Source organism: Lutra lutra, chromosome 4 (assembly GCF_902655055.1).
Source record: "Lutra lutra chromosome 4, mLutLut1.2, whole genome shotgun sequence".
NCBI classification, from domain to species: Eukaryota; Metazoa; Chordata; class Mammalia; order Carnivora; family Mustelidae; genus Lutra; species Lutra lutra.
The window spans coordinates 22,620,077-22,639,061 of NC_062281.1; the positions used below are offsets into that span (position 1 = coordinate 22,620,077).

The 18,985-nt window shown below is 41.0% G+C and overlaps 1 protein-coding gene across 1 annotated transcript in view; it reads right to left on the bottom strand.

The window, feature by feature from the left end:
- Positions 1-6,693: 6,693 nt before the first annotated feature.
- Positions 6,694-18,985, bottom strand: part of SLC30A8 (solute carrier family 30 member 8) — a 38,257-nt gene continuing 25,965 nt past the window's right edge. The window contains exons 4-8 of the mRNA XM_047726571.1: positions 17,946-18,099; positions 14,183-14,333; positions 12,269-12,374; positions 8,162-8,296; positions 6,694-6,839 (exon numbers count right to left, since the gene is read on the bottom strand). Of these exons, the coding sequence (XP_047582527.1) occupies positions 6,694-6,839; positions 8,162-8,296; positions 12,269-12,374; positions 14,183-14,333; positions 17,946-18,099 (692 nt within the window). The remainder of the gene's footprint in view (positions 6,840-8,161; positions 8,297-12,268; positions 12,375-14,182; positions 14,334-17,945; positions 18,100-18,985) is intronic.

The window sequence follows — 18,985 nt, forward strand, 5'->3', positions numbered from 1 at the left end:
TGTAGGAGATTGAATGGAAAGAGAATCTGCTTCTGTTTATGAATTCAGAGCTTACTGAGCCAAGGAAATCTGAAGTGTCCTTTCCCATTCCAAATTCATATAAGGTGCTGAACTCTGTAAGAAAGTGGAAACTAGAAATGGACACTTCATCTTTCTAGGCCATTAATTATTCATAGAAAATATTGCTCTAAAGAAATGTCAACACAGGGTACTCATATTTTTTTGACTGTAGGCTTCTGCCACGTCAAAGACAAATGTGGAGTGGAGAATGGGGCAGCAACAGAAATTCTTGTTCATCATTTGCATGTATATGCTAGATAAAACCCATTCTTTTATCTGAAACAAGATGGGATTGGGAGGGAGACAAACCATAAGTGACTCTTAATCTCACAAAACAAACTGAGGGTTGATGGGGGGAGGGGGTTGGAAAAGGGGGGGTGGGGTTATGGACATTGGGGAGGGTATGTGCTATGGTGAGTGCTGTGAAGTGTGTAAACCTGGCGATTCACAGACCTGTACCCCTGGGGATAAAAATATATTATATGTTTATAAAAAATAAAATTAAAAAAAAAAACCCATTCTTCATCTCTGAAAAAATAAGAGACAGAATGGAAAAGAAACAGGGTATTAGCTTAGTAAGTGCCTACAGATCGCCATGTGAAGAATGCAGTTCAACTTCAAACAAGACCCCAGAGTCACATCTGATCCTGATTCTTTTGTACAGGTTAACTCACCGTGGTTTATAATATCTTCAGTGCAACTGCTGCCCTTTCTTCTTCCGTAATACCCCAAAACCTCCTAAATTCTACAATCTAGGGAAATAACACTTGAAGGGCCCATTGGACTGTGTACAAAAACCACATGGCTTCAATGACTTCAATAGGATAATTATGTTTTTAGCAAATGGGTATCCCTTTGAAGGAAGGAAATATAGGGCAATTATGCTGAAACGTTGTCTCCTAGGGCTTGATTGACACACCTGAAAAGGGTGCAATTCAGCGTGACATCTCTCTTCACTTCCTGACCTTTATGGGTGACGAAGCACAAATGTGTTTGTTTTTTATGACTGTCAAGGGTTACAACTTCCTCTGACCCCCATCCTTTCCTCACTGGGGTTTCAAAGCAATGATCAAGATGATTTCAGAAGTGCCCCTGATTCTTAGATTATCTTCCATCTCCTTTAGCCCAATCTGCTCCCTCGGGTTCTTTTTTTCAATAAAAGATTGAGAATGGAGGAGGATATTCTCATTAGAGTCCTGATTGGTGTTATGAGAAATATTTTCTGGCATGATTTTAGTGATAAAAGATGATGACTTAACCCAAACTCTCTCTTTTTCCTGGTTTCATTCTAAACAAAATACATTAACATTTTAAAATAGAATTTAAACAGGTGTCCAGTAACAGAATGACAAACGTTAAGTGTGAAATCTGAAAGTTAGGAAACTGAGCCACATATGGTCACCTTTTTTTTTTTTTCTTAAATATCCGCCTGTACTGGACTATTAAATGGTTTCATCACTGTCACATCAAGCAGGACTTGTAAAACTTGGAAGGTGGGTATTCAAAGACATTTGCTTAGTGCCTTTAATGATTTCTGTAATTAGTCATTTAAACAGATTGCCCTGTGATCCAAAACAGGGAATGCAGGGAGATGAGCTCAGAAAATCATTTCCTGAAGGTACTTCAAAGCAAATGCAGAAAATGAGTCTTTGTGCAGGCTTCTCTGGCCCGTAGTTCAGTGGGTGGGGCTGGAGCTGGAGAGCCACCTTCTCCAAGAATCTATCAGATGTATATGCCAGGTGGTTTTTTGTTTGTTTGTTTGTTTGTTTTTTGTTTGTTTGTTTTTTGTTTTTTTATGGACATCTGAGTGCTGAAGGTCTTTGTTGGCCCTGCAAAATTTAACAGATAAGAAAATGGTGCCTCCATGCCAATGACAATCTAGAAGCCAGAAGAAGGAACCACGTCTGGTCAGGACAAACTGTGGCTAGGAGAAAGAAACCAAGGAAGGGAACCTCGCAGGAGCAGGGAAAAGGGTCTGGGAGATCTGTGACTCTGTCTTCTTGAACTGGACAGCTGTACTTTGTTAATAAATGTACTTGAAGTGACTAACTCAGCATTTGCTTTAAAAAGCAGAAGTGTTCAGAGTGCATCAGAATGGGACTTCACTGTTTTAATGAATCCATGCCTCGCCCACTAGGCGATGACCTCAGTAGACGTCTTTATCTCAGCAAGCCTCAATTGCTCCATGAGAAAAAGAGCTGTTCACTTCTCACCAGTAATTCTGCCACTCTCCTGTGGGAGTTGTGCTGAAGACTCAAAACCTTTTAAAAGTGGGGATGAAATAAATGTCTGTGTTGGTGCACACATAAATACGCACTCACTTCGTATATAATAATCAATAAAAGTGAAGATTTACTGAGTGCCAACCACATGCTATGCACAAGCATGACATCTTTAAATGTCCTAATGTATTGAATTCTCACACATCTGAATAGGGAGCTTTTACTGATCAGGAAACAGAGGGACAGGGCATTAAAGTAACTCGCTCGAGGTCACAGAGCTAATAAAGGCAAGAGCTAAGATTCAAACTCAGGCAATCTAACTACAAACGTGATGTTCAAAGTGCAAACATTCTCTCCTTCATGTCCTTCAACATTCCCATTTCCCATCTGTAACCAAACATATGGAACGCATCAATTTCTTTTATGGGCCCTAACATCACCATAGAGTCCTAGATAAATCTTGACTGAGTGCTGGATGACAGAGAAGCATATTAAGGATGGAGGGTGGCAATGAAGTTGGCCTGATTTCCATACTCTGAAGAATAAAGTGTATTTCTTTGAATGATGTGAAAGTTGTTTTGATAGCCAGAGAGAATGCAAAGCCATAAAGTAAAGAACTCTACTACACTACTCCAGGAATGTCAATGGCCTGGCGTTCACAATCCTGGACTCCAGGGAAGAGGCAAAGGGAGAAGCTGACTTTCAAACTTGATGCATGATGCCTAAAGTCTCTTGGTATCATCTGCTCTTTCATCTTCAAATCCTTAAAATTCCCATTGCAGATTGCCTTACACTTTACCCCCCAAACATCTACCATCTAGAGTTTTCAATCTAGCTGACGAAAGAGGCTGAATTTCAGGGAAATAGCAGGAGTTGTTAGGGGCCATGGGGCAATTCCTTTGGGGCAATCCCCCTACTTTATGATTCCCTGGCATTCGGTGTATTTGGTGTGTTCCTGACATAAAAGATAAATGTGATCTCAAAAAGAAAGAAGAGCAAACAATTACACGAGAACTTGTGTGTTTGCCAGGTCTTAAGGGCTCTGGCCTACGCAGAATATGGAAAAGCAAAACCATTCAATGGCCTTTGAGACAGGAGAGATGATTTGGCATGAACTATCCCTTCCATTTTGAGAGCCAGATGAGGCAGGACCCATTAGAAACCTGAGTGCCTCTAATTCTGGTTGCCTAAACGTGCTTACTGAGGTGGGGGACAAGTCTATTTGTCTCCGGTGAGCAGGGTGGATTGTCAGCAGAATGCTAAGTAGCTACTTCAGCAGAGCTGATTGATTTGCAGAGATGGCACAGATGTGACCTGCTCCGTCAAAGTCAACGTTTTTTTTGGCCCTCAAAATTTCAGAAAAATACAGATGTAAATGAAAAATAACGACAAGGCTCACATGAAGCCCCACAGTCATTGCCTCGATAATTATTTAATGCCTGCTAGGTCTTTAGAGCCCTGCTAGATGCTGACGATGACATAAAAATCATCAAAGGCATAACTTTTGTTCTCTACAATATTAATAATGGTAATGTAAAAATTATATAGGTTTAAAAATCAGAGTTGAAAGTTTCCTTTGCCACATAGAAATAAAAATAAACAGGCAGAGGCACCTGCATGGTGCAGTTGGTTAAGCGTCCAACTCTTGGTTTCTCTTCAGGTCATGATCTCAGGGCTCTGAGATCAAGCCCTGTGTCAGGCTCCATGCTCAATGTAGAGTGCTTGAGTTTCTCTCTCCCTCTCCCTCTTCCCCTCCCACTTGTGTGCACTCTCTCTCTCTCTAATAAATAAATAAATCTTAAAAAAAAAAATTAACAAGTAAGCGTGCCTGGGTGGCTCAGTCATTAAGTGTCTGCCTTTGGCTCAGGTCATGATCCCAGGGTCCTGGGATTGAGCCCCGCATTGGGCTCCCTGCTCAATGGGAAGCCTGCTTCTCCCTCTCCCCCTCCCCCTGCTTGTGTTCCCTCTCTCGCTATCTCTCTCTCTGTCAATTAAATAAATAAAATGTAAAGAAATTAACAGGTAACATGAGTATAGCTTCCATATACCAAGACGCTAGGATCATGACCCAAGCTGAAGGCAGATGCTTAACAACTGAGCCACCCAGGCGGCCCTGTTAAAGTTCTTTTAGACTCCTGCTAACATTTAGACCATTCTTTGTCTAGAATGCCCTTTTCTTTATCTGTCTAGGGAAATTCCAGAGATAAGGCAGAGTCCAAAGTGACTGTCACTTGAGTGACATGAAGCCTCAGTGGCCATGCCCACACAATGCCCCTTTATACCCCAATGTCATGTTTGCAATTCAAGATACTCCTGTAGGTATCTGGGTATGTGTCTAAATCCCCCACTCAGTGACCTCCTTTGGTTGAAGCTCTTTTATTTGTTTTTAAGATTTTATTTATTTATTTGACAGAGAGAAACAGTGAGAGAGGGAACACAATCAAGGGGAGTGGCAGAGGGAGAAGCAGGCTTCCCTCAGAGCAGGGAGCCTGATGGCGGGGCTCGATCCCAGGACCCTGGGATCATGACCCAAGCCAAAGGCAGATGCTTAACAACTGAGCCACCCAGGCACCACTGTTGAAGTTCTTTTAGACTCCAACTAATCTTTAGACTGTCTCTGGGTTTGTTAAAAAAAAAAATACAAAAGTTTAGGTTCCAAAGCAGACCCACTGACTCAGGATTTCTAGGACATAGGCCTGCACATCTTTTATTTTACCTTAGTGTGTCCAGGTGGTGAGTTACAGTCAGTGCTGGAAGCATGGAATGATACAATCAATGACTCTGAATGAGAGGATCTTGCCTCGCCAACTGCACTTGTTCCTCTCTCCTCCCCCGTGTCCTCCATGTTTTTTAACGCACCCCTTACCCTTACGCACCCTCTAGCCACAAGGGCCTTCTCATTTCCTCCCGTGCACCAAGTTCTTTCTCCTTGCTGCCCTCTCATGCTCCTGCTTCTTCCAGAATGTACTTCCTCCTATAATTCACTTGGCTATCACCTACTTACCTATTCAAGTCTCAGCTTGGATGCTGTTTCTTCACAGAGGCTCTCCACTGACTTGCCCCACTCTAAATCAGGCTCTCTTCTCTCATCACTTGCCACTATTCGTAGGACATTCCTGGTGGTTACTGGTGGAATGCCTGTCTCCCCAACAAAAGGGAGGGAGCTCCACGAACACAAAGGCCATATTGACATAATTCACCAATGCTCAGTCCATAGCCCACATTGACAAATTATTTTTGAATGAATGAGCAAATAAATGACATTGGTTGAGGTACTTAACCTCTGTGAGCCTATGTCCTTAGCTATACAGTGATGGTATTAATTCTAACTTTCCAATGTTGGCATTCAAATAAAATGAGGTGACACATCTAAATAGCCTAGTATAATATCTGGACAGTAGTTGGGACCCCAACAATATTACTGAAGACCTGGGAGTTCTTAATTCTTTGACTAAATTATTTTCCAGGTGACCTGGGATAAGAACTCTGATATTCTGTGCCTCCTTGTTTTCTTAATAGGTCACACTACAGGAAGACACTCAAAAAGCAACAATTTCATAATTTTTCATCTGTCCGGAGCTTTTATACAGACAAGTAAAATGTCATTCAATAGTTTCAGACATATTTTTTTAAATATTTTATTTATTTATTTGACAGAGATCACAAGTAGGCAGAGAGGCAGGCAGAGAGAGAGGAGAAAGCAGGCTCCCTGCGGAGCAGACAGCCTGACGCGGGGCTCGATCCCGGGACCCTGAGATCATGACCTGAGCCGAAGGCAGAGGCTTTAACCCACTGAGCCACCCAGGTGCCCCTAGTTTCAGACATATTAAAACATAATTTGTAAGCAAAAGGGAAAGAGGACCTTTCTACCCCCATTTAGGGAATAGTGATGTGAGTAGGAAGCAAAAAGGTACTGCTCCCAATCATATTATACCGCGTGAGAGAGTCAATTTATAGTGCGGTCTGAGACCTCCAGAGTCCCCCTGAACTTGGCTCTTCTTCTTTTGCTTCGCACGTTTCGGGAGAATTCCTAGGGGCCAACTCCCAGTAAGACTTTCCCAACTTCAGTTTTACCCACCCATCCTCAGGATGCGTTATTGAAGGGAGGCGAACTTTTTATCGCCTCCGGTTACAAACAGCCGTTATTTCAGCCCCAGGCAGGGACAGGCTATACACACATTGCTGTAACTGAACACAACGACCGATGAGTTGATCATCCAATTGGCTGATGAATCTCACTAGAGTTTCATTTACAGTGGGCGGAGCTCAATGAAGAAGGATAAAATGTGCACTGGACTGTATCATGAATTTCTCAAACCTCTTCCTTTGGTTCTTTCTTTCTTCTGTGTTGGAAACTGCAGAGCAGCATATAGTGGCCCGTCGAACCCGAACAGTTGACGTTGTGACTGAGCTAGTCCCGGGGGTCTTCACAGAAAAAGCAGCTGGGGTCCTGGTCGGCTGGAGATTCCATCTGAATGGTGAGTGAGTGCACCGTAAAGCTGTTGCTGAGGACTTGAACAATCTCTCTCCGAACGGCCTGGCTGTCACGGCTGGCTGCTGTTGAGAAAGAACCACGGGGAGACGGGCACTGATTGCACACACCTGGGTGACTGCTCCATTTCCCCCCTTCAAGTACTTTGTCTTGGACCCGATGGGGAGGGACATAAGCAGAGCACTCAGAAGAAGCCTTATTGGCTCTGACAATCAGCTCCATTTGCACAGATAAGACAGGGAAGTTCAAGTGCAGCAAAGTACCCATCACTGTGGGAACTCTCCCACAGTTCTCTCTGGGGTCTGGCACCTTTAGCAGCTGAGCGTAGAAGGGAAGATAAGGCTTGAAGAAAGGTAACACAAACCTGTTTATTTCTCATATAGCCCTTTCCACCAGCCCCCAGAGATCTCTGGGGTTGTAGCCCTTGTATCTCATCAACATTATATTATGGGAGCATTTAGAGCTCCCCCAGATTCTTCTTAGAGCAGCAACCTCATCTTTCCTCTTGTCCCAAAATGTATCAAGAGGCTGTCAGGTTCCCTCCGTAGTAACCTGATTGTTTACTAGACTCTTCCATCTGCAGTGAAATATTGGTGTCGTGGATGCTATAAATTACTGGTAGCCAGATCTGAGCCTCTCAGCAGAGATGAGGTTGTCTAAGAAAGCAGAGTCCTCAAATGCCTGTTGCTGTCATTGCCGGGGCCTTCCTCTGACTTCTTGAGTTATGTGTTAGCTGCCTGACATACCATTTCGCCTAAGCTGTCTCCTGAGGCAGTGAGGGAGGCCCTCACCACCCCTCCCCCACTGCCTATGTCCCCAGCCCAAGGACAAGAACAAACAAATCACCTTCTACCTGAGAAAATAGTTTTTAAAATAAACCCAACGTCCTAAGAATTATCTCTCATGATCACAGAATTTCTAACCATCCAGTGAGGGGAACCGCCATTAAACCCTGCTAGCACGTCTCTTAGCTTGTTAGAACCTTAAGGAGGGGACCTAGGCTCCGTCCCCTTTTCATCTTCAGTGATAGGCAGAGCATCTTAGAACAGGAGATATTCAATGAAGATTTATTGTTGAATTCAGCCCTTTATTTAACTGATTGGACACCAAGTCAAACAGGCGAGGTCTAGTTTTCAGAGTCTATGACCTTGAAGTCTGGGAGGCATTTAAACCATTTATTCTACCGGCTACCCTCAGGGGGTGCCTTCGGTATTGTTGCTACGGTAACATTGACAAGGGGTGTTTTCAAAGGCCTTTGGTAAAAGGAAACACTACTGTTGTTCTGGTAGGCAAAGGACACTGAGGGCAGCTCTTCAAAAAGGAGGGGAACTATTGAGCTTACAGGTCGAGGACTGAACTTTGTGGGGTATTTACAGAATGCACTGACCTGCAACAACATGAGCTGAGAGGATCACTTGGTTCATGGCTAGAGACCAGATGTGCAAGCCGTGCACCGACTCCACTCCGTCCACCGCCCAGATGAGCTCCTTCACCCCATCGTAAGTCAGGTTCTTGGGCACCCCTGACAGGAGGAAAGGGAGGGGGGCTGCTCGTTATTTAATGAAGTACAGCTCATCCACATGGCTAGATAGGGCTGCAAAATCTGCTCCAGAATGTCAACGTGCTCCCCTTTCTCTGGTTTCTGACTTCAGACGCTTACAATTCGGATTCATGTGACTCAAAGAGTTTGACATCAAAGAACGTTTGCAGACTTTACTATGCAATACCCAACCATAGTAATCATTCTCTGTTTTCAGGGTGTGTTATTAAACCAGCTGAGCTTTTTCTAATAATGATCTTTGCATACACTCTGGAAGGCAAAATGAAGAAACATGGGACTTGGTATCAAAGAATTTCAGGTTAGCATTCTGACCACAACTACCATGAATTTACTGAAATCTTGGAACTTCTTGGATCCTCAGCACATCTGTGATTAAAATAGGGCTGGTATGAGCAGTAGGTACACTTGAGTTCTTTGAGGAGCAAATGGGAAAATGTCTGTTCTTTGTACACTTGCAATGCTGTGTAAATAGTGGTTATCCAATGGGTCACTTACTGAATTGTGTTGATAGTTGATACTAACATTGGAATGCCATCTTATTATTCAGATTATAGAATTGTTATTGATTTAGGTGCATTAGTCAGGGTTTAATGTCCGGATCTTATAATAGAAGAATTTGACATTATCCTTGCTTCGAAAGGAATGGGGTGGAGGCAGAGAGGAAGGTAGGGACCCTGTCAGCCAATCAGCTATTGTTTCAGGCCGCAGGAACTGGGGTTCCTCCGGCCTTAGTGAAATCTCAGGGCAGAAGGATCACTTTTTTCCGATATTGCAAGGATTGTCATTTGGAAGATGAGAGGATATGAAAGTGTAAGTGTCCTTGCTTTGGCTAGAGAGAAGCCAGGCCAATGGTGAGTTAGAATTATAAAACACATCAGTTTAATGTAAGTTTTTTTTGGGGGGGGGATCAGCTCAACCAGCATAATACTGATAAAGCCAGTTGATGCAATAATGAAATCCCTGCCACCTAACGATGACCCAAAGAGGATGCTGTAGAAGAGATTTCTAAGGAGGACCACCTTTTAGCTTCTACTTCAATCATATATACACAACACAAACACCTGCTGTGTTTCTTAAAAATAAATATGCCTTAGCTCCATTCCAGTCGTCCCGAAGAAAATATCTATGGATGAGGGTCTGAAATCAACACGCTTTCAAAGTGGCTCTCAACCTTGAAGGCACATTAGTATCATCAGAGGAGATTTTAGGAATCCTGATTACCAGGGTACACCCAAGACCGATTAAGTCAGATCCTCTGGGGATAAGATGAAGCATCACTGTTGTTACAGCCCATCTGGTACCTAACACACAGCCAAATCTGAGAACCATTGCATTAACATTTACAAACCACTGCGCAGCTCTACCTTGCAGGAGTTCTCAAGCTTGGCTGCGTGTTAAAAAAACATCAAAGCCAGCCCCGACCTGAGTCAGTTAAATCAGAATCTCTGCATATGGGGCCTGGGCATAAGTATTTTAAAAAGCTTCCCAAAGGATTGAAATAAACAGATACTCAAGAACAGCTTACTTAAAGGAATAAGGAATCCTTAACTCTCCTTTTCCAGTATTTAAAAACCTTGCTCATGGGGATTTCGTTCTTGGGGCTAATACAGTTTGAGTTTAGTTTAATCCCACTTCATATTATTTAATGGAGGTAGCAAAGAGCATTTTCTTTTACTCTGTGAGCTGCACAAAGCTCAGGGCACTAGAAACAAATTAAAAGATTTCTTAGATTAGCCATAGAATGTGTATGGAGTCATGGTTGACATTGTTGTAGTGTAATGATAATAACGCACCTTTATTGAGAAACTACCATATGTCAAGGTTTAGGCTAAGTACTGTATTCATAATGATTAGCTTACTTAATAGTTATAAGGACTTTAATAGCTTAATTATCAGTGTCACAATTCCTATTTAATTGGAAGAGAGGGAATTGGGAGTCAGAGAGGTTAAGAACCATTGCTAAGGCCAGATAGAGAAGGGGGACATCAGATTCTCATGTTCATGCTCTGAGTATGAAATGTTACACGAATGTTAGAGACTAAGTCTTACAACCCAGAGTTGACTATTAAGCCTAATGTGTCATCTCTGAGGAGTGTCATGTGACCCTCTGAAGACCTGTTGTCATTGTCTTGGACCCTTGAGATGGAATCACAATCCCACTATCCCCTTCCCTCTTGCCTTGATTATCTCTTTACTTTTGTGGAGAAAACAAATCTACTGTTAATTATTTTACTCTATAAAATAATGTTGACAAGCAAGAGGGTATGTTCCCACTGGCTTCAGTGCTCCATCATATACTAGAATTTTTTTTTTTTCCCTGAGGGGGAACCTGCAGACATATCAATGCACCCAGGAAAATACCCAAGTCAGTGTTTAAGAAATAATTACCCAGACTAATAAATATATGAAAAAATCACTCAATATCTCTTGTAATGAAGGAAATGCTTATGGAATCAATAACCTATAATATTTCACCTATCAGATTAGACAAGAATCAACATTTTGGTAATACTCGGTGGTGAGGATGTGAGGAAATGGGTATTCTCAAATGCTGTTGGTGGGAGAGAAATTGATATGGTATCTTTGGCAGAAATGGCAGTATCTATCAAATTGTAAAATGCACATAACTTTTGAAATAGCAATACCACTTCTAGGAGTTATGCTACAGATATACAAGCACTAAAAAATATATATGTATAGAATTATGATTACACTGATATTTCTAATATCCAGCAATACGCAGGTACACGCAGACAGTGGAATATTTGTACCATGGAAAGGAATAGGGTATATTTCTGTATGTGCTCATGTGGAAAGACCTCCAATCGAAGAAAGCAAGGTGCAGAACAAAATATTGTATCAATGCATAATTCTGTTTGTATAAAAAAAGATGCACAGTATATAAGTACATATATATTTCAGGTACATATATATGTAAATGCAAAATATTTTTGGACAGGTTCATGCCAACTTACTAGTAGGTGTTACCCTTGAAGAATGGGATTGAGATTTCAAAGGTGGAGAAGTGGGGAAACTTCCTTAATTTTGTACCTTTCTATATTTTTAGAAAACTTCACTAAGTACAAGTACTCTAACAGTTATAGGGGCCAACAGGACAAAACCCTTAGATGTGTACTTGGTGGTGAATGCTAAGGAAGTGTGGGCTTTGGTCAAGGCACCTGTGCTCTGAGGCTGTGTTGGCCTTATGTCAAAATGTGCTGGACAAAAAAGAAAAGTTCAAGCCAAGGTCTTGATATAACAGATCTGTTATATCTGTTATATCATCTAAATGCTTGATGTGATGCAAACGTCTAATTCTGATTAAATTTTCTAGTGCCCTCACGTAGTAACCCTTTAAGTGCCATGAAAAGATTATTCCAGTGGTTCTCAAGGTGTGCTCCCTGGACCAGCAGCATCAGCACCTTGTTAGAAATTCAGATTCTTGGGCCCTTCTCCAGACCTACTGGTTAGGAATATGGAGGTGGACCCAGCAGACCCCAAGTGATTCTGATGCACTGAAATGGGAACATTGCTGACCTGGTCTAACCAGGGTTTGAGGCAAGCCCTTTATAGTAGTTATAATGCTGCATGCAAGAGAAATCATTCCACTTTTCTTAGGTATTTTCCATATATTTAGTGAGGACCTTATATTTTTGCAATATCTCCCTCAATATCTGTCCTTAGCATTTGTACAAATTGTTTTTATACTGTGCCATATCATTTAATAGTTGCTGGAGGAAAGAGAAGCCAGTTCTTTTTACTTGTTCCCATATGAATAAAAATCATAATATTTGTTTTCACAAAACTCCTTATAAATTTTTATTTTTCCTTAGAATGTGAATTAATGGTGAACATGTCTTGATGCCATTCCCTTCTGTGATTATAAGGAAGAGAAAACATTGACTCTGGAAATAATAATAAAATCACTCCTACCTTCCATGAGTAGGATGGAAAAGTCCTTTAGCACAGTGACGGTGCTGGCCAGAACCAGGATGGAAAAGACAAATGTGCAGATTGGGTCAGCCACTTTATAGTCTGGCTAGAAAATAAAGGGACTTCAGTTAACTGAATTTGGGCCTTCCATGCAAAAAGTCTGATTAATAGAATAAGTAAACGTCCCTGCTTCTTTTTCACACTAGCATCTTTTCACCTCCCTGACACTTGACCTTCAACTCAGAGCCAAGACTTCCTGGAGACTCAATCTTTCTTTAAGCTTCAAACTATCCATGACTGAAGAAATGTCAAAAGTAAATTTAAGATGTACAGGGAAAGTATCCTTGAGTGTTCTCTCCAAAGGCCTGATTTGACTTTTCTCAAATTAATAGAAGCCCAGAGTATGTGATGAAAATATGCACTTTTTTAAAAGATTTTATTTATTTATTTGACAGAGAGAAAGATCACAAGTAGGCAGAAAGACAGGCAGAGAGAGAGGGGGAAGCAGACTCCCTGCTGAGCAGAGAGCCTGATGCGGGGCTCGATCCCAGGACCCTGAGATCATGACCTGAGCTGAAGGCAGAGGTTTTAACCCACTGAGCCACCCAGGTGCCCCAATACGCACAAGTTTATACAATATTCAATGGTTTTCCAGCCTTCCTCATGTTGGGAAGAAAGAGTATGTCCTGCCCAGAGGTTGCATAGGACCGAGGTTCAGCTGGAGCTTGGTCTTGGCAGACTGGGATTTGTTCCTTTCTTTCCCTATTCAGGATGACATATATTTGCAGCAGGCATCTTTGATTAAGTCCTAAGAGTATGAGCTGAGGCCTCATTCTTGCCCTGTCTCACCACTGGCACCCTTAGCCTCAGGCTCACTGACTTGCTCTTCTGCCCTTGATGAAGTTCTTTCCATAGAAAAGTCCATGCCTCAGTACCTCTGAGAAACTCTCAACTCCACTAACCAGTACAGGTTTGATCACTTTCGCCTTAAATGTAAAGCTTTCAATGATAATGTCTTTGTAATTTTTATTTATGTCTTTCCATTTTTTAGTAAAAATGATTGGTCCTTGCTAACTGGATGATCAAGTTACAGATGACAGAGCTAAATGCCCTTCTTCTTCATTACCCCCTACCTACACCCCAACCCACTTCTGTTAGTTCTTGATATAACAGACCTGTAGCAAATGTTTGTTTAGGGTCAAAGGCATGCAGGATCCATCCAACTTCTTATTAATTAATAATTCTTATTAATTCCTCCTTTGGGGAGGAGAATTATCTTTCCCCATTGTGGGTGATGTTGGTGGGGCAGTCGCTCGGTCGGGTGCTCTCCCTCCCCAGGCAAGCAGCAGGTAGAAGACCCAACCTTAGTCTGTTGGACTCTTTTCCCCAGAAATGTGAATCTCCAGCAGAATGACAAGAAATAGAGGAAAAAGTTTGGTTGAGTCACATTCATGTCTGCATTGGTGCCTGGGACAGAACGTGGATAAGTTTCTAAAATCTAAGATACCCAAAGTTGCCCTTATTTCTACCTTGATTTCTGTCCAAGAGTACATCTAGTAAATTTCATCCAATAAATATATCTTTGCTTAAGTAAGCCAGACATCTTTTCTGTTGCATACAACCCAAGAATCCTAAGGTATCCATGGTCCCATTGCTGTTCACCTTAACTCCATGACAAAAGGAACTACTTTCTGGAAATACTGTAGCCCTACAGTTGAAGGCACAGCACTTAGGAATTTGGAAAGGCTAAGTTTTCAGGCTTTGAATATTTGTTCACTTGTGTAAACCCTGCAGAGCAGTTGGTATAGGCAAACATAGGTTGTCCACCCTCATTTAAGTTAATTTTGACAGGTCGGCTTCTCTACTACCTAATCCATAAACTTAGGATGACTGAGTAAATGCAAACATTCTCACCTTAAAGTAGATAATAAGTGCACTGATTAACACACTGATGCTCTGGAAGAGATCTCCAAGGGCATGCACAAAAGCTGCCCTGACACTGGCATTAGGTTGCACGTCCTTGTGATTGTCACTGGGATGTCTTTGGTGCAGAATCACGCTTAGCCTGAAAGAGAGAAGGGTGTTCTTGGCACACATGAGGTTAGCCCTTGAAAACCTATGCAGCATAATGGAGAGTTGGCAATGGCATGTATTATGCTGGGTCTCAGAGACTTGAAATATTAATGCTATAAAATGTACTATTTTGGACTAATTTGGAAAATACACGCATCATAGAATTTTAAATTTTTATACGAGGACAGACAACAAAATTCACCTCGGCTTTCTCTTCCATCTACCCTGTGCTACTCTGATTCACATGAAAACTGGAAAGCATCACTTCCTAGATGAAAGTATTTGGCAATGAGGAGAGGAAGTATTTATCGAGGGTCTACTGAGTGTCAGGCACTAAGCTAGGCTTAAAGCTGAGCTTTGGTGGGAGCTAAATAAATGTACTGGTTTCAAATGCAAAAAGCTTCAGAAAGGGGTAGGAAAAAAATAAAATCTCAGGTCAGATTTTAAAAAATATTTTACTTAATTTGTGCATTTAAAACTTAATTTAAAAAGTGTTTATAATTATTTGTAGTAACATATAATGTATTATTTGCCCCAGGGGTACACGTCTGTGAATCATCAGGCTTACCCACTTCACAGCACTCACCATATCACATACCCTCCCAATGTCCATAACCCAGCCACCCAATTTTGTGCATTCCTATGAGAACTTAAAATCTGAATAATTTTTTAATGGCCAGTGATGATAGTCATGTGTTTATATATATATAGCTATTAACAAGAAACTAAAATATAGTAATGTATTTTAAATATATATGTAAATATGTATGTAATTTAACATGCAAATGCATATAGAAATATATAGAGAGAAATATATACATATAAACATATGTATATTTTATATGGTCCTAAGAGTATGAGCTGCAGACTCGTTCTCTTCCTATATAGAACATATTGTAAAATTTAACATCTCCTATCCAAGTCAAGGAGATAAGTATTAGGCACTATAAATTATGTACCTGATTTTTTTTTGGAACAAAGTTTTAAAAAATTATTGTTTAGTACCAGGTATCCTAGTCTATTCACCGGTAAAGTGTCTTGTAAAATGTAAGGTCATCACCATAAGGTAGAATGACTGCTATTTGATCATTACATAATGCACGGTTTTTAGATAGTTGCTGCTAAGGCAGAAATTCACCCTTAATTAATAGTTTCCACTTAAGGATCTTCAGACAGCCTGATTTGGCTGACAGTTAAACATACCCTTTTTCTAAGTATATTCATGTGTGCTTATCATATTGTCATTCATTCTTTTACTAATTTTATTTAAAAAAAAAACCAACTTCCTTTGGGGCTCTTGTGTGCAGGCACTGTTAAATGCTTGGGGTATAAAGGTGAGTAAAATAGACATGGTCCCTCCCCCAAGTAGCTTTAAGTATGAGGGAGATGGCAGAGATTTTAAAAAGACCCAAATAAATTTTTGAAAATTGTAATTTTAGCAAGTCTACTAAGAAGTGGTACTATGGCTAACAAACAGTCAGACAAAGCACTCAAGTTAGATTGAAATTCTGGTTCTGATATTTCTGTATTCAGACAACGCAGCATCTAGCATCACTTGAAACCTGTAATCCCAGCTCTGGGAGAAAACATTATAGTCACTCAGTATCTTTATCCATAAATAACTACCTACTTGCACAGGGAAGTTACCACTTTCCATTCCCTTGTCTTCCCAAGTATGAGAAGCACCTGCAGCATTAAGGTCAAAGTTCAAAAGCAATTGCAGTAAAAAGAAAATTTGGATGGTATCTATTTAGAAACTCAAACTTGATCATCAGGGTTCTCAATTTATGGGGTAGTTAGCTAGGTGTGCCCTTCATAGCATCAACACAACCTGTATGACATAGGACTCATGAAATTATTAATATTTTTGTTTTCCCTGCTGTCTTGTGGACATACTGTTCTCCTTATGCAAAGACAATCTTATTGACCTCCAATCAGCAGCACATGTGCTCTGCCTTATCTCTCTCCTTGTGGAGATAGATTTGCATTAGTCTCCACACACTTTTTCTCCTGGTGCCAATATGAAACACATTTTCAAGTTAGCAGGATGGAAATAGGGATCTACTCAGTAATAGCAGTCAATACCCCTCTCAGAGTGGTTGAGCAAATCTCAGAGATTTTGAGCAATGATTTGCACACCAAGAAGAAAGGAACTGAGGCAGGCACAAGGTAAGGGATTAGAGTGAACTGAGGAGCTTTTCCAAAATGTACACGTTTAGATTTTCCCCTAATACCAGGGATTCCACTGTGCCCTCCCTTAAAAGACACTCTTTAAAATGCAATTCTTCTTCTGTCACTGTCTTCACTTTCATGTAGGAGCCTACCTCATTGCATGTATCATGTTACATTGAAAGACAGATGATATATAGTGTATGAGTCTCTTTTTTGCTGCTGTAACAAGTTACCACAAGGCTTTGGGGCTTAGAACAATGTACATGTATTATGTTATAGTTCTGGAGGTCAGTGGTGTGCAGGACTGCATTCCTTATAGAGACTCTAGGAGAGAATTTGCTGTGTTACCTTTTCCAGCTTCAGGAGTTCACTTATATTCCTTGGCTCCAGGATCCTTTCTCTATCTTCAAAGCCAGCAATGCAGCATCTTCCATTCACTCTGACCTCAACTGTCCCTCTTAACAAGGATCTTTCTGGTTACACTGGGCCTGTCTGGATAACCCAGTATAATCTCCCCATCTCAAAGTCCATCCTTAACTTAATTACATTTGCAAAATTCTTTTTGCCATGTAAGTTAACATACTCAGAAGTTCCAAGGATTAGAATGTGGAAATCTTTGAGGGGGCATTATTCTGTCTACCACAGATGATTGATAGGTAGATGGATAGATAGGTAGATAGATAATACAGTTTTAAGTAGCATTGCCCAGAATCAAGCTATCAAATGGGAAGGAGCAAATCAACCAAAAAAGATCAAAGGCCTGGCCTCAAAACCCCCTTGTCATGAACAATCAGATAGTTCATCTGGGTAAGAGAACAGCAATATGGCAATGATCACAAGTCCAGTAAGACATCGCATGTCTCATGAGAATGAATTAAGACTACTTGGATAAGGGAACGGACCAACAGGTAGAAACTAAAGAGATAGTTTAGCTAATGCAGCTTAAGAAGGAATTTTCATGCAGTCACAATGATATAAAGATAAAATAAATTGCTTTGGAGAAAAATGAACTCCCTATTATTAGTTCCTTTAAAATATATGACACTGATGACTGTTTTATAGGGATGCTGCAAAAGAGAATTCAAAAGTAGAAAAGGAACTGAAGTAAATAAAAATTTAAGAGGCCTTCCAACCCAGCCCTCTGGGAACCCATAATGTATTTGTGTAACAAAAAGCTAGACAGGAATAAGTCCTATCCCGCATGGGACCATCAGCAGCAGGAGAGAGCCGACTGGCTGGGAGCTCGATTCCGGACCTGGTGGATCTAGACTCAGATCCTGCCTCTGCCCTACCCCATTGGCAATTTATTCAATTTATCATTTTCACAAGTGGAGGAATTAAACAAAAACAAACAACACCAACCTAAACCGCACAATCTGCGTCCACACAGGGTTGAAGACAATGTCGATGGACAGTGGGTGGGAAGACTTACATAATGTTGGCTGCCACAGCACAGCCTGAAACTAGGATCATCACAGTCGCCTGGATCTGGTAATCAGGGTGGAGCAGCCGTTCAAATGCCAGGTACACCAAGACCCCAGTCACTACCCAGATGCACAGGATAGACAGCAGGGCGCCAAGGATCTCTAGGGATTCAAGCACACAGACACCCAAACACAAAGAATTTGTGAATCACCTTAACCTCCCAAGAGTCCGAAGACATTAAAGTTCCTTGACACACCCTGCCCCCCACCCCAAAGAGGCTTTAAACTAGTTCACTCAGTGATTCACAAAGCAAAAGTATGGATGGGTTTTAGCACTAAGATGAGGCACTTGAATGTTGCATTCATAAAACACCAGTGTCTGAGTTCATTATGCTCCGTATTACTAAGTAATTTCTAGCAAATTTTTAGAGCATTTAATTGCTATCTGCCATCGCTCTTTTCCTTGGGGATTTTAATTTAAACAGGTGCTAAAATGATTGAAACTTATTAGGGGATGAAATAATGAGACACAAAGAGTAAAATGTGTTTAGAAATTCTTAATTACGCCATAAAACATTTACAATTTGCCAGTACTGGTACCTTGTGTGGAATAAAATAGTAACAAGGGAAGGCTTCAGAGGGCACTTGATGAAAATGAGTTTCATTTGCCAACCCAATGTATTATAAACACAGAGGCAAGCTCAGAGGTATCAACATTCTGACTGCATTTTAAGAACAACATATGGAAAAGAAGTATGAGTGGAAACATATACATGAATATTTAAAGATAAGATAGTGTTTAGTCTGCAGGCTGAATAAAGCACCTTTGCTCACTTAAGAGTTCTTAACACCTCACCCTGATCTTTAACTTAACCTTATAAATAGGTACTAAAAGCCAAGGAGGGTCTAGAAATCCTCTGGCAGTCAGTGGCCAGGCACATTCCGGACTTTCAGCCTTCCCTCTTCTTTTTTTTTTTTTTTTAAAGATTTTATTTATTTATTTGACAGAGAAATCACAAGTAAGCCTTCCCTCTTCTAAAGCAGAACA